The following is a 26,472-nucleotide window of genomic DNA, read 5'->3' as shown; positions in this document are numbered from 1 at the left end:
CACAGGGGTGTGTGGGAAATCTATTTTTACAGAGGTGTAAAAATTGTTTTTATTAAATCTTTGCTGATAAAAGTCAGCAGTTCTAATTTATTTACATTTTCAGTGTTCCCATCCAGAATGTCCTGCATTCTGAAATCTAACAACTTTGTTATTACATTTTTTTTGTAACTGATTAATAGTCTGTCTGAAAATTTAATTTTAAAAGCCAAATATGTGACATGCTGGAGGGAACATAGTAATCTAATATCCATTATAAAGCACCTGTTATATGAAAGTTAAATTCTAGAACAGGAAGAAAACATTGTTTTGCTGCACATTGACTCTACCACTGGTATTGTGAAATGGCAAGAGTTTCATATGCACAGTAAAGGAAGGGTGGATAGTTATGTTAATAATCTTTAACTCGCTCTGTTATGGGAGGTTTAACTTGACCTGCTAACTCGAGTGAAAACTAAAAATTGTCTTGCCTATTAGGATTTCACCTAAGGTTAGCTAACTCAAGTTAGGAACACACTCATTTTTTCATAGCGAGGACAAGGCCATATTTGGAATTCCTTCGCTCTTCTCACACACCAAATGACTTCTCATTTTTGATACCTCAGTGACCAAATCGGAACCACAAGCTGTTATGTTGACCAATATTGTCTCCATTATTTCCTTGTAATCCCCCGCCCGTTTTTTTGTTCTGTTTGCACAGAGCCTAGCACAATGAGGCCCTGGCACGTCACAGTGGTGCACTGAATGCAGCCTGAGCTCTATAAATAATAATAATTAAATGATAAATCTCTCTTCTAATTTCAGATGATAGCTGTTTTCAAAAATACATTTTTCTTAAGGACTCTGAATTCTCTTATACTTCACAGTTGCTCAGAATTAGAAGTTTAGGAGGCATTTTTTCCAAAGACTGTTTTTATAAGGTCCACAGAGGTCTGGCATAGCTTTAGTTACTGGAAATCAAATGTAGTGTTTGCCACAATATATATCATTAAGTTTGTTGAAAACGATTTTAGAATAATAATAATAATAAAAAGATGGAACAGTTTAACTAGCCTGATGAGTGAGTTGACAAATCTTTTCCATTCATCAGTTTAATTTGCAGTTATAGAAGGGTTCCATAAATATCCATTATAAGCCTTTTATTCAATGCAAATAAGTTAATCTTTCTGAGTTTTGACTTGTTAGTCCTGGCAAAGCTACAATTCAACGTACATTAAAAAACAAACAAACAAAGCAAAACAAAAAACCCTACATGCAACACAGTTAAACAGTTTTACCCTATAGCTGAAATTCTGATGCAGATTGTAGTTTGAGGAATAAATGTATCAGAATTGATGCCAAAAATTTACATATGAGCCTGGATCTCATTTTATCAAAAGGCCCTTTTACTCTGGCAGTGTAAAGGGACCTGGAATAAATGAGAATCAGGTCTGACAGGATACCTCTTGTACACCAGAAAATGCCTGCTAAAGAGAAGATAGATACATGTTAATTTACAAAATGTGCTATCTAATTTCCCGCTTACCACTTTTTATTTTCTCTTCCCTTTTCCTTTCCAGTGCTGAAGTATGGAGACTTACTTGCACTACAGAGTTTGCCATGTCAGAGCTACATGTTTTGGTAATTTAGTCTTGTTTCAGTGAACAGGACCAAACAAGGTTCTGACCTATTATAACACCATGTTATAGCCTTGATCTTTAGGGCTTTGACTAGAGTAGGATTTAAAGCTGTGGTGTTAGCTAACACACTTCAGTCTAGTGCAGGCAAGGCAGTGTACACCTCATCACATGTTGGGCTGGTTGTGTTAGGATATGTCTACACAGAAGCTGGAAGCTATAATTCCCAATGTGGGTAGATGTGTACATGCTAGCTCTGATCAAGCTAAAAATAGCAGTGTGGCTGAGGCAGCTTATGCTGGCTCCTGAGTTCAAGCATGTCCAAGATCCTAGGTACATATTCAGGTGGCTAGCCTCAGCTGCTGCCCATGCCACATGGCTATTTTAACATGCTAACTGCTAAAGCTCCCATGGCCACCCTGCTGTTTTAGCACACTACCTGGAGCAGAGCTAGGACACGTACATCTACCCGAGACGGAAATTACACCTTCCAGCTGCAATGCAGACGTACCCTGAGAGGCCAGGCTTGAGCCCAGGCTTTAACACAACCAGCCCAGTGTTAAAGTATACTCAGCCTTGCCTGCGCTAGACTGAAATGCATTCACATGCTAGCTCGCATGTTAGCACCATGCTTCAATCCTAGTTTGGACAAAGACCAAAGGGCTGTAGCATGGGGTGACAGATATGGCAATATCCTGGATAAACCTTATTGAATTAAATGAAACCTTATTACATTAAGTTTAATACTTCTTGGGGTCCATTAAAAATGCAATTGTTTGTGTTACAGTGAGATTGTTTGTAACTTCTATAGGAGGAGAGAGTATGCTAACGTAATTCCTCTAGTTATCACCCTTTTTGAGGCTTTGCCCGAGGGAGGGGACCTGTTGTCTGATTGATTACTTATCCAGGCCCTCTTCAGAAGTTCAGACTGGATTCTCCAGAGACCAGCACAAAGGAAGGACTTTAGGATAAATAATTGACTCAGGACTTTTGTTGTGATCCAGCAAACTGACAGGCCCTCTGGTCCATGGAGGGCCCCAATCCTTAGGGAAGGGTAGACTTTTGCCTACTGAGACCCCATAAATCATGGTTCTCATTCTGAGCAAAAGAGTGTGATGAGCTTGAAACCACAGGAAAACCTCTGGGGTGGGGTTTTGAAGGACTGCTTCTGCCAAAGCTCATATTGGAGTGGGTGATCTCTGGTAAGTTTATTATCATGCATTTAGGTAGGTAGGTTCTTTTGTTGTTTTGAATGTGTTTTCTCCCTAATGCTTTTTCCTTAAGAATAAAATAGGTTTGCTAAGATAGAACTGTGTGGTAACATAACTGTGGGTGATTACGCTTACTAGTCTCTGAAGAGAAAGCAAGCAAGCCTGCTTAGACAGACTGTATTTGGATGGGAATAACACAGTGAAGGCAGGGACTGTTCAGCCTGGAAATACCCTGGTCAGATGAGAGAAAGACAACTGCTTGGGAGCCAGAAGCCTGAGAGTGGATGTCCTTGCTGGACCATAGAGAGGGGATACAGGTGGAATTGTACTAGAATATGGTTTCCACCCAGCCAAGACCAAACTGTGTTATACCATGATCAGGACACAACTGTTATGACATGGTGCACCTACTCAGGTAACTTTGTAGTGTAGGCTGGCCTTTGAGCTTGCAGAAGTAGCATCTTAAATATCTTTTTTTTCCAAAATAATGGAAGCTGTTTTTAATTTTTTTAATTTCCCTACTTGATATAGAGTTTGCAAAGCTTATTGAAAAGGAGACATGCTAACTAGAACAGAATGTGGTGAAATAACAAAATGCATTAAAGAAATTATCAGGATACCTGTGTCGCTGAATGCCTTGTGTCAGATGATGAATAAATTAGCACACATGATGACTGTGATTAGTGTGCTCAATCTGATTATTGTTAACTTAGCGTCTAGCCTCTATAATAAAACTGTTAAACATTCTTAGTTGCGTGAGATGAATTTATGTCACTATAATATTTTCTCAAATCCTATATAGCTTTCTTTGGGTATAATACAATGTGTTCTATCAAAGGATGGCAAAAACAACTTGGACAATGGAATAACCTTTCAGTTTATAGTTGTTTTCTGCTCAAGCCCCAGACAAAATGCACCATCTTCATTATCTTTATGGCTATTCAGGCACAGACATTCCTCATTGATTTATTTACTGAGGCATGAATTCAATAACTGAAAACGTCAATTATTTGAGGGATTTCATTCCTGATTTATCCTTTTACATATATGTTAGCAGGAGCTTTCTGTTCTGTTATGTATACATTTATAAGTAGCAGTTTTTTAATTTTGTTTTTGTTTTAATTAAATTTTACAGACTCAACTGTTGGGTGTTTTGTTGGCAATCACTGGAAACTTTCTGATTAGTATCTCTTTGAATATCCAGGTATGAAATAATTTTTTCTAATTATTTGGATTCATTTAAATTCTGGTAAATGATTTATGTTTTATTTATTTTATTGAAACATTTAAAAAAAAAATCATTTTACTAGTCCGCTGAAATTTAGGTTACCCCAATCCAGTAACTTTGTGATAGTACCACCACCTCCCTAGGTAACCCATTCCAGTGCTTCACCACCCTCCTAGTGAAAAACTTTTTCCTAATGTCCAACCTAGACCTCCCCCCACTGCAACTTGAGACCATTGCTCCTTCTTCTGTCAGCTACTACCATTGAGAACAGCCTAGCTCCATCCTCCCAGGAACCCCCCTGCAAGTAGTTGAAGGCTGCTATCAAATCCCCCCTGACTCTTCTCTTCTGCAGACTAAACAAGCCCAGTTCCCTCTGCCTCTCCTCATAAGCCATGTGCCCCAACCCTCTAATAATTTTCGTTGCCCTCCGCTGGACTCTCCAATTTGTTCAATCCTCCGTGTAGTGGGGGGCCCAAAACTGGACACAGTACTCCAGACGTGGCCTCACCAGTGCTGAACAGAGGGGAATAATCACTTCCCTCGATCTGCTGGCAATGCTCTTGTTAATACAATCCAATATGCTGTTAGCTTTTTTGGCAACCAGGACACATTGATGACTCATATCCAGCTTCTTATCCACTGTAACCCCCAGGTTCTTTTCTGCAAAACTGCTGCTTAGCCAATCGGTCCCTGGTCTGTAGCAGTGCATGGTATTCTTCCATTCTAAGTGCCGGACTCTGCACTTATTCTTGTTGAACCTCATCAGATTTCTTTTGGCCCAATCCTCTAATTTGCCTAGGTCATTCTGTATCCTATCCCTGCCCTCCAGCATATCTACACTCACCCCAGCTTAATGTCATCTGCAAACTTGCTGAGGGTGCAATTCACCCCGTTCTCCAGATCCTTAATGAAGATGTTGTACAAAACCAGCCCCAGAACTGACCCCTGGGACACTCTGCTTGATATCAGCTGCCAACTAGACATTGAGCCGTTGATCACTACCTGTTGAGCCCGATGATCTAGCCAGCTTTCTATCCACTTTGTAGTCCATTCATCTAACCCCTACTTCTTTAACTTGCTGGCAAGAATGCTGTGGGAGATCGTATCAAAAGCTTTGCTAAAGTCAAGGTATATCACGTCCACTGCTTCCCATCACATCCACAGAGCCAGTCATCTAATCATAGAAGGCAATCAGGCTAGTCAGGCATGATTTGCCCTTGCTGAATCCATGTTGACTGTTCCTGATCACCTTCCTCTCCTCCAAGTGCTTCAAAATGGATTCCTTGAATACCTGCTCCATGATTTTCCCGGGGTCTGAGGTGAGGCTGACTGGTCTGTAGTTCCCTGGATCCTTCTTCTTCCCTTTTTAAAGATGGACACTATATTTGCCTCTTTCCAATTGTCCAGGACCTCCCCAATTGCCATGAGTTATCAAAGATAATGGCCAATGGTTCTGCACTCACATCAGCCAACTCCCTCGGCACCCTGAGATGCATTGCATCTGGTTCTATGGACTTGTGCATGTCCAGCTTTTCTAAATAGTCCTGAACCTGTTCTTTCACCACTGAGGGGCTGCTCATCTCCTTCCCATACTGTGCTACCCAGTGCAGTAGTCTGAGCGCTGACCTTGTCTTTGAAGACAGAGGCAAAAAAAGCACTAAGTACTTCAGCTTTTTCAACATCATCTGTCACTAGGTTGCCTCCCCCCATTCAGTAAGGGGCCTGCACTTTCCTTGATTATCTTCTTCTTGCTAACATACCTGTAGAAAGTATCAACTTTCAGTGGAATTTTTTTTTTAAACTGAAGCCTGAAAATTGAAATATTTGAGACAAAAAACAAAACATGTTGATTCCGAAATGCCACTCTGATGCCTCATGAGACTTGTTGTTCAATTGCCTCATCCCATTCGCCTTCATGGCCAGGACTCCCCTCCGGGACTTCATTCCGCATGGTACACAACAAATGTGCAATCGCCATGGTGTACCACCTCCCCTCATCAAGAGGCGAGACCATGATGCATCATGGGAGATATCATCTGACCAAAAAGCCCAGCCTCTAGAGGTGAATGGGAGCGTGAGACACCTGAACTACAACTCCCATGAGGCATTGCATCAGTATTTCAAAATCAAAATGTTTTGGTTTTAGATTTTTGCCAAAAAACCTTTAAATTTTCTATAAGGAAAAAGCCATTTTTTCAACCAGTTCTAGGTAGAATACCAGCCCTCTTGGCTACTACCTCTTATATGATGCAGAAGGCCTGGTAAGAAATTTGGCTCTGTATGTGAGGAACATATAGATTATTATTATTTATGTATGTATTTGCATTAACATAGTACCTAGGAGCCTTAGTCATAGACCAGGACCCCATTGATGTACAAATAAAAAACAAAGAAATGGTTCCTGCTCTGAAGAGTTTGTAATCAAAGAGACAACAGATAGACACATACAGGTGTGCAAGTACTAGGAAAGTGAGACAATATTAGGCAGCATGATAGGCAGGGTATCACGCACTAGCAAGACTAACATAGTGAAAATTGCATAGACACCCAATAATTATACATTCTTCATTATCATCTACTCGCTCATTTTAGTGATTTCAGTACAGCTGGAATTTCTATTTTAGAAGACTCAAATGACCAAGGTCATCAAAACATCCTGTCATGGCACAATTCTAACTATAAAACTAAATAGAAAACAATTACCATGCAAGTAAATAATACTTCTGCCCTGTAGAAAAAGGTGTTGACAAACTGTTATTTGGCTATGTTATATTAGAATCATAGAATATTAGAGTTGGAAGGGACCTCAGGAGGTCATCTAGTCCAACCACCTGCTCATAGCAGGACTAACCTCAGCTATATCATCCCAGCCAGAGCTTTGTCAAGCCTCAGCTTAAAAACCTCTAAGGATGGAGATTCCACCACCTCCCTAGGTAACCCATTCCAGTGCTTCACCACCCTCCTAGTGAAAAACTTTTTCCTAATGTCCAACCTAGACCTCCCGCCCTGCAACTTGAGACCGTTGCTCCTTGTTCTGTCATCTGCCACCACCGAGAACAGCCTAGCCCCTTCCTCCCTGGAACCCCCTTTCAGGTAGTTAAAGGCCGCTATCAAATCCCCCCTCATTCTTCTCTTTTGCAGACTAAACAAGCCCAGTTCCCTGAGCCTCTCCTCATAAGTCCTGTGCTCCAGCCCCCTAATCATTTTGGTTGCCCTCCGCTGGACTCTCTCCAACTTGTCCACATCCTTTTTGTAGTGGGGGGCCCAAAACTGGACACAATATTCTAAATGCGGCCTCATCAATGCCGAATAGAGGGAAATAATCACTTCCCGTGACCTGCTGGCAGTGCCCCTCCTAATGCAGCCCAATATGCTATTAGCCTTCTTGACAACCAGGGCACACTGCTGACTCATATCCAGCTTCTTAGCCACTGTTACCCCCAGGTCCTTTTCTGCTGAGCTGCTGCCCAGCTCGTCGGTCCCCAGTCTATAGCTGTGCATGGGATTCTTCCTTCCTAAGTGGAGGACTCTGCACTTTTCTTTGTTGAACCTCATTAGATTTCTTTTGGCCCAATCCTCCAGTTTGTTTAGGTCACTCTGTATCCTATCCCTATTTTGCAGGGTATCTACCACTCCCCCCAGCTTAGTGTCGTCCGCAAACTTGCTGAGGGTGCAATCTACCCCATCCTCCAGATCATTAATAAAGATGTTGAACAAAATTGTACTGTTGAAATAGAAATATGATTAAGACATTTGAAAAATAGACATTGTTGACAAACTTTCTTGCATTGGGACAAAGCCTATCCAGCTTATGCTTTACAATGTTGTTTTTGTTTTGTTTTGTTTGTTAGTTTGTTTTTGTTTTGTATAGCTGGTGATCATGGCCCAAATCCTGCTTGCTTTATTAATGTGTGTAACCCTACTAAAGTCATGCATGAGTTGGGCAAACAGAATTAGGCCTCTGTATTATGTGAAAGAAATACTAGTTCCTCCTTATAATAGCCATGCTTAGTTGCCTACTCTTTCATTCTGAAGTTGTTTTCAGGATGCTTCATGGATCAGCTAGCAGGAGCACATTGCTCACCTGGTTTGTGGCTTCAGCTTCTGATGCTGCTGTTTTTCTTAGGTTTCCTAATTAACAATACAGCCTACGTTTGCATTGCCACTTAGGTTACCCTGGGAAATCTTTTTTTTTTTTTTCTTCCTGAAAAGCCCTTTTAGATAACATCAGAGGCTTGTAGTGCTAGCCACCTATAATGTATATTAACTTCAGAGTTCCTTGATATTGTTTCAGGTGGATTTATTTAGTGGTCTAGGTTTTCCATCATTTCAAACAAGGGTATTTGGTTAAGGAAGCATCAGGCCGAAGTAGCACTGTATTAGTACAAAACATTATGTCTACAACATCAAATTGATACTAATTTTTAAAAAAAGAGGAAATCTTGACATACCTGGAATGTGAAGTTGACAGGCCCTCTAATTACTCAACTTTCATTTTTTGTATTAACACAATGCAAGCCTCTTTTTCATATCTGTTCCTAATAATTAATTTCCAGAAATATGCTCATCTCCGACTGGCATGCCAAGCAAATCAAAGGCCTTATTATGCAAGCAAACTGTGGTGGTGTGGAATTATCATCATGGGGCTTGGAGAGCTGGGTAATGTTGCAGCTTATGGATTTGCTCCAGCCACCCTTATTGCTCCATTAGGATGTGTATCCGTCATAGGTGAGCTGGTTTTCCATATTTTATTTATGTAGATATTTTACTAAACAATTGTTAGTGAAAATTATAAGAAAAATACTAAAGGAATTGCAGAGAGAAGAGAGAATTGGGGGGAAATGGTGATATTACAGTCTGGAAGTGAATGAATCTTACAATTAAATAGGATGAACATTTAAAATAAGCTCCCTACTCAATGCAAAAGATCTGTTATTAATCTATCACCTAACTTGTCTTAGTGGTTTGGGATAATTCTGTGTAGAACTGCAGTACATTTTAAAAGTGCGTCAATATCCTATTGTTTGAGGGACCCCATATTGGGGCCTGAGCCCCACTGATGTCATTCCCTTGACTTCAGTGAGCTTTGGATTGAGCTTTTTGTGCTTAAATACTTTCCTCTGTGTGACTTACACAGTTGCCTCTCACCAAGGCATCAGATGGCTTTCCCCTGCTGTCCCTTGCCCATCGCCATCCTCCATGCAGACTCACGCATGGCCTCCACACAGTCTCTTTCTGGCACTCCCTTCTCTCTCTGCCCCGTGCTCTGTTGATGACTCCTCAAACACAGTTGCGCTGGGAATCTTTAACAGTGCTGAGTTATGAGAACCTTGCACCAGAGTGAATGCAGCGGTGTGCATTTGCGCCTAGTTGTGCTTTTTCTCAGATCAGTGTCTGTGGTTCCTCAACTCTTTTACGAAGTTTATTAAGTGCATAAACTGTTCTATGTCTTCTGATAGGCGGCCTGGGTGATTAGAGAGGACTACAAAATTCCAGAAGCCTTCAGTTTTTTCTGGGACACTACTAATGCTGCCATCTTGTGTTTTCATGGGACAGATAAACGGACCTTTGGAATTAATTATTTATACCATGGGCCTTATTTTATGATGTCTTATTTCTTATTTAGAAATTTTATTATTTCATTATTAATGCATTTAAGCACCCCATCGCTGCAGGGCCAAAAAGTTTTTATAATTTTGGTTATAGTGGTATTTAATTTATATTCTGTTTCTTATGAAGGTATCTTTTCTAAGAAACTTTATTTTTAAAGTTTTGTTGCATCTGTACCAGTGGAAATGACAGTAGCTAGGATAGCATAGCACAGAAGTTGTAAAAATAGGAATTTACTGGTGCAGCTGTATCCCTTAATAATGTATCAGAACAGTTCTGTGAAACACTGGAGTTCAGCTTGACACCACAAACAGCATGTATTTTATGGTCGGTCTCTTTCTATCCATTGGCAACCTAGAATTAACACTTATAAAAATGATGCTGCATCCTGGAGTCTTTCTTCAGAAAGGCTAAATTCTCTTCCCTGTGGACTTCCTGGCTGCAGTAGAAGGATTTATTCATTCGTGCGCACATGCATTTGTATGTGTGTGTGTGTAAGAAGGGAAGGTGAAGGCAGTTTACTGTACCCCTTAACATTCAAATACCACAGAGTTTTGGCATCAAGTCTAGAGTCACACCAACTGTACATCAGAACATGCAGGATTTCCCATAGAAGGAAATGAAATATTTACCTGAGGATCAAACAATATGTTGGTATGACACATCTGTATGTGATTTGTAGTGGCAATAGTTGCAACTTTAACAATTGCAAATCTTGCTAATTCCAAATGCCTTGGAACATTAAAGAAGCATTATTCAGAAAAAAATCAATATTAAAAAACCCTAGTAACCCGTTACATTTTAAGAAGTTTTTTTCTTCCATTTCTTCATTCTACTTTATATTCTGTTTACTTTTTGCACTTTATTCAGTTTGGACAACAAAACTAGATCTGGTCAGTTTCATTTTCTTTGTATTTTTCTCTCCACCTACTTTTGCAGGGAAATGTCTTCATTAAACAATCTGTCTCTATTGCTTCTTCCCCTCCTCCTACTCCCAATAAAAATCAAAGAAAACATTTCCATAAACATTACATTTTTATCAGTGCCCTGCCTCCCACTCTCTTTTTAACTGCACCAAAATTTGGTCTTAAAATATGAATATGCCTTCAACACTTTATATTCCATTCCTTTCTACCCACTCCAAATATCATTTTCTTAAACCAAGCAATATAGAACTATGAAATTATATATTGTCCAGCAAATGCATTCATCTTACAATACTGTGCCTTACTCTGCCTGTTCCTCCAATACTTAGTTTGAGAACAAACAAACAATTTTAGTTAGATAACCTCCCACTGATGTTAAAGAAGGGAAAGTAAACTGGAAACGTCAAGAAAGAGGAAATAAATTGCCAGATTCAGTGTGGTGATGAAGTCAACCTCTCCAGTAGCATTTCTTACCACCTGATGTTTACTTACTGAAACTACTGCCATGGAAACAGAATGTTGTGAATTTTAGGGCTCCCTTGGAGCAGCCAAATATCAAGTCAAATATCACTGTCTGCTAACAACTGGGCAAAAGGTAACTTACGGAGCAGGTCTTCTAACAGAAGGAATATTTTTCTCATTACATTTCAGCTAGGTCAAGTAGGCTGAGTAGGCTTCAATTTTGCACTAAAGTTGAATGTGATTCTTTCCATAGGTCATAGTTCCATGTTACAGCTGAGAAATGAAGCTCTCAAATGTAAAATTCCCTAAGTTTATTTGAACAGGTAACCTTAACGCTGGCCTCTTTATGTGTATTTTTCAAAATATTGTCCCTCTGTTATGAATTTGTCTAATAAAAGAAACTGGCATTTCTTATATTCTTACAGTACTTATATTGGACCTGCTCCCAGGATCGGGTATGCTGCATGTTATCATGCTGTGCTTCTGCGTATTACAGATTATACATTGAAAGTAATGATATGAACATTTTGTTTTCAGTTAAAGTGAAAACTATGTATCTGGATCCTACAAGGTTGTGACATTAGTGGGTTTTGTAGGGGGCATCCCAGCACTATGAAGATGTGGGCCAGGATTTGGCCCTATATTAGTAATTTTTTAAAATAGATTCAATCCAAGAAGACCAGACCATGTTTCTGAGTGACACAGTGGGAATATTCCTTGAACAGTTGCAATGATGTGAGCTCTTACATCTTTCATGGTTGTAAATAGTTTGAGCAGACAGCTGTTCTCCTTTCCAAGGAAAGAAAACAGTACATTTTTAATAAAATATTTATAAAACTTGATCTTAAAATAGTATTTTTATGTTTTTAAAAATTAAAAACTGTTTACATTTACATCAGGTAATTATTTTTTCTTTAGATTTCCCTCTGTTTGCAGAAATAAGTGGGAGGGAAATAAGGATATTAGAGACCAACTTTTATACAGTTCTTATTACTCCATGAAAAATTGGGTTTATGCATAATCCAATATGCATATTTAGACTGACATTGCTGAGATATTTTTGCATTTTCATATATCCATTCCCAAATGGCATTGGGTCAAGAAATTGTCTCTGCTACTTTAAAGATGGTATAGTTGAAAATAAGAGCTTTAGGGAAAGGGTTCACAGACATTTTCTTGGACTGGAACTCTATCGCACTGTTCACCTCCTCTCCCATTCATTATGTAACATCCCTATGATAACTGAGAACCAGTGTTTCTGTGAACTCAGCTAAGAGCAGCCCTGAAATAGTGATCAGAAAGTTTATTTCAGAAAAATTTTCAAATTAATTTATTCTTCTCATTCTAAAGAACATACAGCTGGCTGTTATGGTTTTCTATGTCGTGCCCTGTCTTGGTTTGTTTGTTTGTGTGTAAGTCAGCATCTTGAATTAACCAAGATTTACAGTTCTCGATTAATATCAGCCTCCAATATTTTGGATACTTTTTTGATGGAAGAAGAAGCTAGGTACTGAAAAGACCTTTTTCTGACATCTCGTCCACCCTCTTGCCCTTTTGCCTCTGCCACTCAATCATCCTTGATGCGCTATGTCTTCAGTATGTAATGGGTAGGGAAAAGTTACTATTTGAATGACTTACTTTTACAATTCCTTTCTTTCTTTTGTGTTCTATACAACATTAGTATCTATTTTGCATGCTAAAAACAGGCTTGAGTGGTCAATTAATTGTGATGCACTTGTTCTCACACTTCTTGGGCAGAATGGTACTGACACTAAGAAATTACATCTCGCTTCTTGTTTAATTTTGTGTAGGTGTGCAATCATTGGTTCATTTTCTTCCTTTTGTGATATGTCTTGACAAAGGGAGAGGTCCAGAGCTCCATCTAATCAGTCTAACCAAGTGCTCATGAGAGCATCCATCCATAAGGGTATCTAAATATCCCCTATCAAAATGAACCGTAATAAGTCAGTAGTCTAATTTTTCTCCCAACTCCTAGCTTTTTTCCTGGCTCATGGATTGGCATATTTTAGACAAATAGGCTGATGCAGTAGAGAAAAATGTAAAGAATGACTCTGTAACCACTCTATGACCTGAAGAGAAAAAATTCCTTTCCTATAGGGCCCCGGGAGAGATACCTTTTGCAGTATCTAAAGTCTGTATTGGATGTAAAGATTTAGGACTTACTTATTCAAGAGGTTGAACAAGACCAGAAATAATGTTTTCCCCATTTAAAAATAAATAAATAAAGTTGGTCCCTCTGCAGTGTTTGAAACTTAAACCCTGTAGCACTAGGAAGCTGAAGACAGATCCTCAACTGGTATAAATTGTCCTAACTCCACTGACTTCAATGGGGCTATGACAATTTACACTAGTTCAGGTTCTGCCTCTTGGAAATGAAATTGACATCATGGGTTTTCATTGTCCAAATTGAGAGAGAGGCAAAAATTAAACAGAAGGGCTTAAATAATGACAGGTAAATGTTCTTTCACATTTCATCTAAATTGTTGTTAGTGACATTGCAAAACATACAGTTTTAAGTTATGCCTCTTTAAATAATGGATGTGATCTTGTGCTTGCTCTAACCAGGCTTAATAGACAGAGGCTATGAGTCAGATCTTCAAGTCTGGGTCACACAATACCAGAAAAATATTGACAAGAAAGAGAGAGAGTTCACAGCAGAATAACAAAACCTGTGAGAGAAGGGAGGCTTGCGGGGAGGGAGGGTTGATATATTTAAAAAAGAAATAAAAAAGCTAGTCTATGATATGAAAAAAGGATCTGGAAGGACTATCGACATATATTTGAAGGTTACAAACATAAAGAAGAGAGAGGAATTATTTAGGGTAGTATATGGGAACATAAATAGGAGTAATAGGATGAAATTAAGAAAGGGGTAAGATTAATAAATGGGAACATCTTAACTATGAAATGTTACACTGTGGAACAGGCTCCAAAGGGAAAAAGTGGTGGAAATCTCATCACTTAGCTCTTTTAAGGTAAGACTGGACAAAACACTAGAAAAGGTACTGTAAGGATCAATCCTGGATTGGCAGAGGGATGGATTGGATATTCTAGTATGTGTTTTCTGTCTCCAACATTTATGATACTGTTACTCCTTTTTAAACAAAAAACAAAAATGAACCTAATTACACACTCCAGATCTGTGGGATGACAGTTATTTTTCAATCACTGCTCAGACTACTAATTGTTTATTGGTGATAGACATCACATTTAAAATTATTCTCCATTTTGACTTGTTCCACAGGAAACATATAATTGTGGATAACCAGACATAGAAAAATCCTTGGAAAAATCAGCAACTGTCTAAACAAATGAATGTAACACCCTACATTTTTTTCCTGGTTAAATGTCTAATTGTACATCATGCAGAATAAATTGCCTTCCAAGCATTTCTTTCAGGGAACTGGAATTTGTATGCTGTAGCAGTACACTGATAACGAATACAAAACAGCCTATATTATGTTGATGCATGAGAAGACAAGGTTGTTTCAACAGAACAATTAAGCCCCTGAATTAAGATTTCTTTTTCTTTTGTATGCAATAGTTTTTGCCTACCATGACTCTGATACTGCAGCAACTCATAGGTCTTGCAGAGCAATAGCAACGCTGTTTTTGAAGACTCAGTCTTGGTTTTTCAAGCCTTCAGAAAGGGACCATGTTTTTCATGGCCCTATCTTCTCTTCCGTTTTATAGGTTGCTCCTACTGATGTCTAACCCAGGGTAGAATGGAGCCCGAAGACTCCGTCAGATTTTCTTTTTAAAAACAATCAATGAGATCTTGCTTTGTTTGGGCCAATTCTACTAGGTGCTGAGCATTAGGACAAAGTCTTCAAAATGCTTAAGGCTTTAAAGGAAAGTCTACAGGTACTGCAATCAGGAGGAGTGGTTGCAGCGTGTGTAGACATTGATTTAGTTAGATCAAAACTAGCTTGAATAACACTAACTATGATGTTGTGGCAGCACTGATGGCAGCTGCTCAAATATGCACCCCAGGTCTTGGGTGGGCACAGCTAGCCTGTGCAGTCACCACGCTGCTGCAGTGTCACTGCTATTTTTATTCACATTAGTTAGATCAAAGCTAGGCCAAGTACACCTGCACATGGTGCAGTCATGCCTCCTGATTGCAGGGCAAACATGCTAGGATTTTTTTTTTTAAAGCTAGAATTCTCACAATATCATGACCCCAGGAGTTTTGGCTTTAAGAAAAATGCCACATTTTACAAAGCTCCTAATAAAATTGCAAGAGGTAACTTTCCATGTAAGTAGTCCCACTGAAGTCAATAGGAACACTCGTGCATAAAGTTACTCGTGTGTTTGAAGAATCGGGGCCTAAATTTATTATCCTCTCTTGGTGCTGGACACCCTCCATTCCCCATTCACTTCCATGGGAATTGAGAGCACTTGGCATCAACCAAAGGGTCATACAAGATCACAGGCTCAGAAAAACCCTTTTATTACCGATGCATCAATTCATTAAGCAATGGTTCTTTGTTGTTATAGCAACTGTCTAGGTAGATGGCCTGATAAAAAATTTGAAAGAGCTGTGATTACAGGGAGAGAGAGAGCAGTAATTCAGTTTCTGGGAGATGGGGAAGGGGGAGATTTTTCCCCCCAATCTTAATTTTTTCCCCACTTTTTTTTTATGGTTGGTTGACTGACTCTGGTTTTACAAGGTGTTGCTTGGATACGAATGTGTTTTTGCTCAGCAAAGCTGTCAGTTTAATGTTGTGCAAAGGAAGCATAATCAGCTAAGTAGGTATATCTTCAAGATGCACTTTCAGAAATAGTTTCTTCTATCATTATTAATCATTTAGTTAGACCTCCATAACTCCATTTACATTTAACATGTTTAGAAAAATGTTATGTTTCTATTAGAAGACTTTCTGCCAAATGGATGAATGCAGAAGTGCTACCGAACACTGATTATCTGTCCATCTCCTGACGTTCATGGAGACATCACATGATTTTTTTAACAAATGTTTTGCAACTCAAGAAACCATTTTATTCCCTCTTTGTCATGTATGTTGGTATCTCCCATGCTGCAGGGTCACTGGTTGGATGTTTTTTTCATTGTCCTCTGCATTTGAGCATATGCAGACATTACATTTTACAACCATCAGGACAGGCACTATAGCAGAAACAATAACAATACTTTGCATTCCTTTAGCCAAAGATTGTGCGGTGTTTACAAATGCTCAGAACACACTTGGCAGCTAGGCACAGATGATTTATTTTGTTCATCTGTGAAATGGAGCTACAGGCCAGAGAAATCAGCAATGAGCAATTAAGTGATTTGTCCAACGGTCAAACATGAAGTTCATGGCATACCCAGGTATACAGCCCAGATATTTTGAATCACAATCCTGTGCTGTAGTCACAAGATCATCCTTCCATCTCCCTCCCTCTGTAATCATTCTTGGAATTTCCAGGTGAGCTCATATCACATCTCTCTTCTCCTTATATCAGTTCTGCCTCCTTCTCTCCTAAAATCCCTTCTTGTTTTTCCTTCTTTCTCTTAAATGAGAGGCTTCCATTAAGTTCTCACCTCCGAAGGCCCACATCCCATCTGTGTACTGGAATAGAACCTGCATTCCGGGGATGTCAACAATGTCATGCTTTTCCTGGCCTAGACTCATCCAGCCATGGTCTCCATCTGACTCTTCCGAATAGGTCCATTCTGGATTCCTTGCCAGAAAATCCCTGCCCTCAGCCCACTGCTTCTGCTCTGAACTGCTCACCCACTGCCACATCCCCCCAAGAAGCAGGGCTGGCAGCAAGCATTGGGGGAAGAGAGGTAAAATGAGAGAGCTGGCCAGGGAAAGGAGTTGGCTCCCAGAAAATAGGACATGTCTTTGGACTGAGTTGAGATGCTCCTGACTCTGCCTTCCTCTCAGAACCATTAAGGTCCTCCCCACTGCTCATCACAGGGCCCCTTGGAAGACCTTTAAAAAGTACCTAATCCTGAAGGTGTGTTACATGTTCGTTAATTTTCAGATTTCAGCAAATCACAACCGGTATCCTAGTCAGTAGTGCAAATCAGAAAGTTTGTCCTGTAATTTGCATGTATACAATGACTTTCATCCACAGATTTCATGGTACTTCTACAAATATTATATACCTCAAGTGTGAGGAAATATTATCATACACCTGTACAGAAGAATCAACTGGCCCAGAGAGATTCAAAGTTGTACAAGGCCATGAAGTGGGCACAGCTGGGAATACAAACTAAGGACTAATCTACATTCAGTTTTGTGCACTTTAATTTTATGTGATGAATAAGTTATACTGGTATAAGCAATGTTCACACTTGGGGGTCTCATTGCTTGAACTGTATCTGTTTAAGAACACAAGAACGGCCATACTGGGTCAGGCCAATGGTCCATCTAGCCCAGTATCCTGCTATCTGGCAGTGGCCAATGCCAAGTGTTTCAGAATGAACGGAACAGGTAATCCTCAAGTGATCAAGTGATCCAGCCTCTGTCACCCATTCCCAGCTTCTGGCAAACAGAGGCTAGGGACACTTCAGAGCATAGTTTTGCATCCCAGTCCATTCTAGCTAATAGACACTGATGGATCTATCCTCCAGGAACTTATATAGTTTTTTTTTAACCCTGTTATAGTCTTGGGCTTCACAACATCTTCTGGCAAAAAGTTCCACAGGTTGACTGTGCATTGTTTGAAAAAATACTTCCTTTTGTTCATTTTAAACCTGCTGCCTATTAATTTCATTTGGTGACCCCTAGTTCTTGCATTATGAGAAGGAGTAAATAACATTTCCTTATTTACTTTCTCCACACCAGTCATAATTTCATAGACCTCTATCATATCCCCCCTTAGTCGTCTCTTTTCCAAATGAAAAGTCCCAGTCTTATTAATCTCTCCTCTGATGGAAGCTGCTCCATACCCCTAATCATTTTATTGCCCTTTTCTGTACCTTTTCCAATTCCATATATCCTTTTTGAGATGGGGTGACCAGGTCTGCACTCAGTCTTCAAAATATGGGCATACGGTGGATTTATAAAGAGGCAATATGATATTTTCTGTCTTATTATCTATCTCTTTCCTAATTATTCCCAATATTCTGTTTGCTTTTTTGACTGCTGCTGTGGATGTTTTCAGAGAACTATCCACAATGACTCCAAGATCTCTTTCTTGAGTGGTAGCAGCTAATTTAGATCCCATCAATCTATACGTATAGTTGGATCATGTTTTCCGATATGCATTGCTTTGCCTTTATGTTCTTGTGTTCCTCTCAGAAGCCTTAAGGCCTTTCCCGCTGTTCATCACAGGTGTTCTTGTGTTCTTAGGTAAGTGGCAGCTCAGTTGGATGCCAGAAGTCCCTGTTCCCAGTCCCTTGAACATACTGCCACTGCACTGAGCGTTGGTGTCTGCATGACAAAGCATGCCGCACCCATTATAGCAGTTATTATGTGTTTTATGCTTGGCCCACCCCCTTTTAATACAGTGCTGTATATTCTACTAAATATATAAGATTTTTTTTTCCAGGTAGTGCGTTCATTTCTGTCTTATTCCTAAAAGAAACCATGAGGACTGCTGATATATTAGGTAAGTAAGCAGTTGCTAACACAAGCATGTGTGGTTCCATATGCTTAGCAAGCTGGAACTCTCAAACTCCTCTAACACCCCCACTTGCCCCAGCAAATGTTTAAAGGAATATACTTTAAAAACTGGACTTGTGTCACAATAAGAAGGAAAATCTTATTTGTACATGAAAATTAGATAGTGATCCAAAATCCTCTACCCTCAGAGCTATAACTTAGTGTTTACATATGGTAGTAATTAATTACGTAAGTTCACTCTTTCATTGCATATTTTTAACACTGAGATAGTATTCAGTATTTTATGAATATGATGCAAGTTCAATAAAAACAGCTAGGTGATTAACTATTCTTTCAAATTAAAGGGGTTTTTTTTACACTGTAGATATTACACAAAAATTAAAGCTTCATTTGAAAAATGACAACTATTTACTCCTTTATAATAACTTAGTCATAGTCATTCCAAAAAAGCAGCAGAGATAATCATGTTGTCAAATGTCTTACTGAGAAACATGCTCTTTGTTGTAAAAACAGTAAATTTTCTGGCTGCATCAAAGATTTTAGTTGTGTTTCAAAACTCTTGCTCTGCATTCTTTTTTTATAGCCTGAAGGAATCGAGCATTTTAACAGAAAGAGACAAGGAGGTTTTCAGTTTTTGCTTTTTAAACCATGCCTTCCCAGATGAATTACCCAAGTGAGCAGTGCCATTGATATTTTTGGGAACTACTCATGTGACTAAATTGAGCAGGATTTAGTCCATAGTATGATAACGATAGTACAACTATCGTTGTGCACATTTTGGAGAAAGAGGTTCAGTGTTGTTCCAACAACCTGTAATATTTACTTAGGTTTTGGATCCAAGTCTGCCAGCTCAGCTGATACACTGAGACTACATCCCTCAACTGATCATAGCATTATACATTGCACATTGTTTTAACTAACATTCAACACTGATTTATTTTATTTCTGTTAGTTTGACTTTGTATGAAGCATTTAACAATGTTGCTGCATTCCATAGGAATGAGCTGTATAATGGGAAATATGGTGATGTTTTTGCAGGCACATAAATATAGAACAGTTTCTGCTTTTCTGTAGCAGTGCCAGCAACGTCCTGCTGATGTGCTTTGTTTTGCATTCTTAAACCTCATGTTCCATATTGATTTATTGGTTTCCAAGAATGTTTAATGATTACTTAAACTACAGTGGATTAGGTAAGATATTAGCTAATCAATGGAGCTTCTGAACTCAGTAATCAGCCCAGTTACATCTAGATATCCGCAGGAACATCTGTGTGTGTCAGCTGGCTATCCACAGGGCAGAAGTTCCAGACTTTTATTAAAAACACAATAATACAAGTTTGACCTTGAAAAGGGGCCCTTACAACTGGATAGCTGAGTAGCCTCTGGCAAATCAACTCTGCCCTTTTATGAAACAGTTTGTAGATCTGCAAGGATGGTAGGGAGTGGCAAAGGGCTGGCGTCATGTCAACCTCACACTTAGCTATGAATTTGTCACATGGAGGTTCCAAAAAGAGGCTGGATAGCCATCTGTCTTGAATGGTTTAGACACAACAAATCCCACATGTCGGCAGGGGGTTAGACTAGATGATCCTTGTGGTCCCTTCTTACCCTATGGGTATGATTTTATCCTAGATTCTGTGATCTGTTGCATTTAGAGATTCCAGGCCAGAGCCTTAGTGGTGTAAATCTCTGTAGCTACTTTGACTTCAGAGGAGAGACACTGATTTACACCAACTGAGAATCTGCCCTGTGTTTCAATAAACGGCATGTCCTTTTAGCTGACAATTATTTCATGTGACGTGGTCATGACTATCAGAAATAAGAAATCTGAGTTTCCTTTGTCCTGCACTTGGTGTTAAAGCCAAGCATGTTCTTAAATGCTTTACTGAACCAGGGTCCTATTTCAGAAAAGTATGAAACTATGCTGATAATTTCTCTTTACATTTCTGAAGGTGTTCCCCAAGATTCTTCTGAGTTTTATTTAAAAACTATACTGGATAAGACTTCAGATGCAGGCAGCATGACTAACTAATTGCATATCTGATTCAGTAGACTTAACTTTATGCTAGAAACTACTTTCAAAGGGGCTTGAAGGGTAAATTGGACAATAATATACTTTGTAAAAGTAATCTGTGCTTTGATTTAAAGGTGGAACCCTAACAATTGCAGGAACATATTTGTTGGTGACATTTGCTCCAAATGTAACCCAGGAGATCACGGCGACTAAAATAGAGAATTATTTAGTTAGCTGGCAGTTTCTGATCTATGTGGTGAGTTTCTTGTTTATAATTCTCTGTTTGTCAAAATATTTTGATTTTTGCATTACAAGTCACATTGTCAAACAGCTTCCCCTGAAACAAAATGGTCTCAGTACCATGGGCATAGCCATGTGCTGCAGCTCAGCTCCTCGAGTGCTTTCCTCCTCTCCATACCATGGGTCCAACAGATACTGAAATTTGTTGAACTTCCAGGTGTCTTGCAAAGCTGATTGTTGGTTAAGAAAAGGGTGAGAATTTGGAAGGAGAGAAGAATTTAAATGTTAGTGGCTTGGGAGGGCGTAAGTATTAGCACTGGTTGTACTTGATTTGAATGTATTTATTCCACATTTTCTGTACATTAATCTAAATTTATTTATTTATTTAGAAATTGAAATAATAGTGGTTTTGAAGATGTAGCCCTATTTCTTCTTTGTATAGGTGGCTCAGTGGCGCTCCCCGTGTTGTACAGCCTAGACAAAAGACTCCTTATTCCACTGCTCAGCTGAGTGAATGACTCTGCACCGTTGCCATTAGCTGTTAATCAACATCTGAATTTGAATTCCAATACTAAAATATCACGTTGATTAGCGCTTCTATATACAAATCTTCAAAATCCATCCTTGCTCTTTGATGCATCCTAATTAGTTTCAAGAAGGAGACCACAGTGAGTGGGAAGAATATGTCTGTCTCTCTCTCAAGAACGCAGAAAAATAGCTGCTTCATCTGGATGTAGAAGTTGCAATATGCTATAAACCCCAGACTTTTTTCCTTCCTGCTTGCCCCCCAAAATTTATTAATGTTTCGTCATTTTTAAAAATGACTTTGTCAAATAAGAAAAGATTTCAGGATGCTCAATTAAGAAGTTAATTTACTTACAGACTCACCCCCAGGCCTCATTACTCCAGACAGTTTACCAGTTCACAAAGCACCTACACTGTAGATAAGACTATTGATAAAACAGTCAGTACAAGATAATAGTAAATATCCTTTCTTTCTTCTATTGAATGTGCTTTTTCAAAGCTCATGAAAGACGATGATATAGAGATCAATAGATGAGATTAATGGGTGGGGGTCCTCTCCATAAATCAAAATATGCTTTTTTAGTCATGCAACAGAGTTGGTTTCAAGGCGCTGTGAGGAGTTTCAGCCACACAACTTGATATCAGTGGACGTTGGATAGCTTCATCCTGTGCAGTTTTGAAGCTGTGTTGTTCTATAGTCTAAAAAGGCCTGACTTTCTTAAGAACCATTTTAAAATAGCTGCCTTGCATTCTTAAAAAGCTTCATTTAAAGATGTTTGAAAAATATAGTACCCAGACCACCCTCATTGATAGCACAGGTTTTAGTGAGCGGCTTGCTTTGCTAAAACGCCAAATGATATTTCAGTGTCAATGAACTAACACTTTCACAAAATCACTGGCTTGTCTGGAATAGGGCCTTCTCCCATTTCAGGAGATTGAGGCCATGCTTAGATGCCTTGCTTTTCCCAGGAGAAATTTTAAAGGGGTAGAAGGAAATCCCTATCCCTTATTTTAAAGATTACTTACAAATAAAAGCACTACCTTGATTAGCTAATATTTTACCTAATCCAGTGCAGTGTCTACGCTCAGTAATCAGCCCACATACATCTAGATATTCCTATCAGCGTCTGTGAAGGCTTGACATTTGACAGCTTACCCGCCAAACCTTGTCTCCTTTCACTTGCCCCTTTGACTCCTTCATTCTGTCCAAACACCATGACTAACTTCCCTCCTTTATTTCCTTCCCCCACTTTTGCCTCTCTGCTTTCTTTCAAACTTACATAGTCCCCGATGCCTGAAGCCCCCTCCATGACCTATTCAAGCATGCCTCCATTAAACAATCTCCTTAAAATTCACTTCTTCCACAAGACCTATTGTCTCATCTTCTCTCTTACTCCCAAATACCCACTTCTATGCCTACAGCTTGGGGTGGGGGATAGGACAAGAGAGAAAACAAACGAACAAATAGATCCAAAAGGCATGTGTTGGATATCAACACTTATTCAATGGCTAGGACTGTTGCCTTCTGTTCCTTGTTTTCATCTACTAAGAGCTTTTTATTGCCAGAGAAGGGAGAAGAGGCAAAGGCTCCCCTAGGGACCCTGCTATGCAAATCTCATTGATCAGGGAAGTGTCCAGATGCTCCAATGATGTGTGCTAATACAAAATCCTAATATAAATATTCTCCTTGGGATGGTGACCTTGCCTTCTTATTTGTTTGTAAAGTGCCTTGCACAAGTTTAGTGGTGTTATATATAAACATAGCAAGAATTGTGGAGCTTCCAGTATATTTAGAAGCAAGTCAGTACCACAGTATAATACAGACATGCCAGTTAATGCAACAGAAAGACAGCTTTTCTAAAAGTAATCAGAAGGTGTGAACCACTGAAAAATCTAACACCCCAGCCCTGCAAACTGTTCCACATGGGAAGGTGGAAAACTGTTCCCATGTAATACCCTGCTGACATCAATTCAGCTCTGCACAAGCAGAGCGGTTTTTCCCACGTGAAACAACTGTCAGGACTGGGCCCCAAGAATCAACAACTGAGACACTGCAGTAACCTAACCAGACCTGAATAAGAACTAATATCTTATTTTTAGAGGGTGGAGAGTTCCTTTTGCTTCTATGCACGTTGAGTTGCCACAGAAGCCATCAAGCATAGATGGAGCTCTTAAGTTTCCTTAAATTTAACAGAAATCTAGTGAACATTTGGGTGGCTAATACACTTTACCGGGGCCTGGAGGCCCTGGGTGGCAAGGCCCAGGCTGCAACCCTCCATTACCATGAGGAAAAAAATTTTCATGGCTCATAAGATTGTATGTATGGGATGAGGGATTGTGGTATGTGTGTGGGAGGGAGCTATGTTACAAGTTTGTACTGTGCCCGGAAAAGTTATGCTTGGGCCCTGTTAATATTTAATCCCTACAGTAGCGGGTTCAAAGCTTTTTTTAGCTTTTTCTGCAAAGTGTCTAGAGGAATGAGCATCCTCCTGATTGATGGTCCCTTCATTGCCCAGAAAAATAGTTCTGGGAATCAGCATGGCTTCTTGACCTGATGCCTTCTGTGAAAGAGCTGTTGGTAAAATGGAGAACATAATAATAAATCTTGGTTAGGTGTAGGCTTTTTGTATGGATTGTTTATATCAATAATTATTTTTAAGCAGGTGAAGATCCTATCCTGCTTTTGAACAGACTATTTGCATATTGAATGTAATCCAGATTTACTCCACTTCTGGCATTTATTGTTAATTTAAATAGCAGCAGCAAAACATAAACATCACCCTAAGCACTATCCTCATGCTTGGTTGTTCCCAGGGATTTCCCTGCTGGACTTCATCTGTTCTAGTTCCCTCTCCCTCAGAGAGACACTACAACCCCTCATATTATCATTTAGCAGAATATAAGCTCATCCTGCTAGCATAAGTACCTCTGCATCTGCATGTATTGTTCAGGAACCTGACCACAGGATGAGTTAATGGAAGAGTCCTGCATCCCTCAGCTAGGTCCGGGACTCTGCTACACTTTTACATTCCTTAATATAAATGTTGCTCTTTTTAAAGAAAGAAATACTATAAAGGGGCTACACGGTATCCCACGGTGAGAAAAGAGCAAAAAAATAGCACCCGCTGTTTTGGTTACAGATGTTGGGTCAACAGAAGGAATAGTTAGACTGTACCAGTAATGGTGATAAAGCTCTGTGAAGGTTGATCTTACTTTGAAATCTCTTGTAATGGTTTCAGTTCTGTGAGGTGAAGGGTGAGTGTGATTTAATTTTACATGCAGAGTGGCAGTATATGTGGAAACAAAAGTGGGGTTGAGTAGCACTTCATTGTCTACATAGGAGAGGTCGCACATGGAGTTTGTTTTGTGGCTGCTTGTTCTTGCCTAGTATGAAATCAGGGTGACAGGAGGAATGGCAGAGCTCCTAGATGCTACCAGTTTCTGATAGTATCTTGTAATGGTGCCCCAGTGATATAAAAGGAGTCACTGCCTGAAACTCCCTTCCTAGAGTGAACTATCTTTCCACAAATGTTAAAACGTTCCTTCTTCCATTCTGTTAGCAATGGTTTGGTGTCAAAATTGGAATTGTTTTGAAGTCTGTTATTGCCACAACCCTAAGGTCTGATATTTTCATCTAGACGTAAGAGGCGTTATGGAGCCGATGGAGGGGATTACAAAGCTGCTAACTTTACTGATGCTGTCACCTATTTCCCTCAACACGCTCTCATAGGTTGTGCTAGGGAGGCCGGGTGAGATGAAGCACCTGCTAGGCACGCCATGACCTCAGTCTCTCTTGCTAATTTTGTTACACGGAGGAAAAGACTGGGGCAACTCCATTGAGCCAATGGAGGATCAGACCTGTTTTCTACTATCGGTTGGCCCAGGCTTCACCTGTACAGGTTAAATCAAATTCTGTATGTTGCCAGTCATCTCAAATGATGAATTCTGTAGATTATTAGACTATGACTAGCCCAGTAAAGCAATTCTTGTGCTTTTCTTATTCAAAGCACTTTACGCTTTAAAGAGTTGTATAAAATCACACTTTTAAAAAATTGTTTCCTATATTGGCTATTTTCTTAAAGTAGAGGGAAAAGCCTGCCATATTTGTAGTATGAATAATTCTGTGAGATTGAGTTATCCGCCCATTGCCTATGGAATCAAGGGATAAGTGTGAGGTCCAGCTGGAAAATTGATTCAAACAAACTGTGGTTTGCTGACGCTTTCTAATACTATATTTATTTATTTTTTTGTTAATGTGGCACAGGATTTGGGTAAGCAAATCTTGCAGATAGATGTGCTTACTAATGCGATCTTTCTTCACGGGAAAAGTGAATGCCTTATAACTGCAACCACAACCCCTAACTCTACAATCAGTGTCCATAGGCATTTCAGTGCAACAACCAGGCCCTTCTAGGATCTAAGGTTGCCTCTATGATTACACTTGGGGCAAGGGTGAAACCACATTTTAAAGAAATGAACGGGAGAAGAAACCTAAAGGGTGGGGTCCAGCAGCCCTTCCCCTGGGAAAAAATTGAGAGTAAGAGTTGCAACATTTGGATGCTGTGGTGTTGGATTCTCACTGTGCTTTCTTCCCTCCCCACAGTTAGTCACTACCCTAGCACACTCTCTCCTCTTTCTCAACCCAAGCCCTTAGAGATGGCAGGGCATCCTGCTTCTGACCCCCACCCCCTAGGATCCTCAGGGCAACATCCCCAGGGCCCGCCATCTCTGTTAGCCTGCAGAACTTTGCACAGGATTGTCTGGCTCTTGCAGCCCTTGCTCTCTGTGCATTAGGATGGTACATGAGGGAATGAGGCATTTGGAGCATACTCAGGCTTCTGCCTTGTACCCCAGGGCGAGGTGACGGGTGTGGATGTCAGGGCTGCCCCAGCTTCTGAGAATCTGAAAACTTAGCTTCCTGGTGTAGGGCTCCATGCTGAACTGGCTGGCTGGAGCTCGGTTCCCTACTGCACACTGCCTCCTGCTCTGCTCAGCTTCCTGGCCTCCAGCATGTGGTGGCCATTAAGGCAGCTGAGTGGAATA

At 39.8% G+C, this 26,472-nt stretch overlaps 1 protein-coding gene across 1 annotated transcript in view; it reads left to right on the top strand.

Annotated features, from left to right (window-relative positions):
- NIPAL2 (NIPA like domain containing 2) overlaps nt 1-26,472 on the top strand; it is a 52,161-nt gene that overhangs the window by 8,617 nt on the left and 17,072 nt on the right. Inside the window, exons 2-5 of the mRNA XM_067535879.1 lie at nt 3,960-4,028; nt 8,609-8,780; nt 18,578-18,637; nt 20,799-20,920. Of these exons, the coding sequence (XP_067391980.1) occupies nt 3,960-4,028; nt 8,609-8,780; nt 18,578-18,637; nt 20,799-20,920 (423 nt within the window). The remainder of the gene's footprint in view (nt 1-3,959; nt 4,029-8,608; nt 8,781-18,577; nt 18,638-20,798; nt 20,921-26,472) is intronic.

Source organism: Emydura macquarii, unplaced genomic scaffold (genome assembly GCF_026122565.2).
Source record: "Emydura macquarii macquarii isolate MOO-44397 ecotype Brisbane River unplaced genomic scaffold, CSIRO-AGI_Emac_v2 contig_383, whole genome shotgun sequence".
Classification (NCBI taxonomy): Eukaryota; Metazoa; Chordata; order Testudines; family Chelidae; genus Emydura; species Emydura macquarii.
Note: the sequence above shows the minus strand (reverse complement) of the source record. Positions and strands in the feature narration are given on the sequence as shown.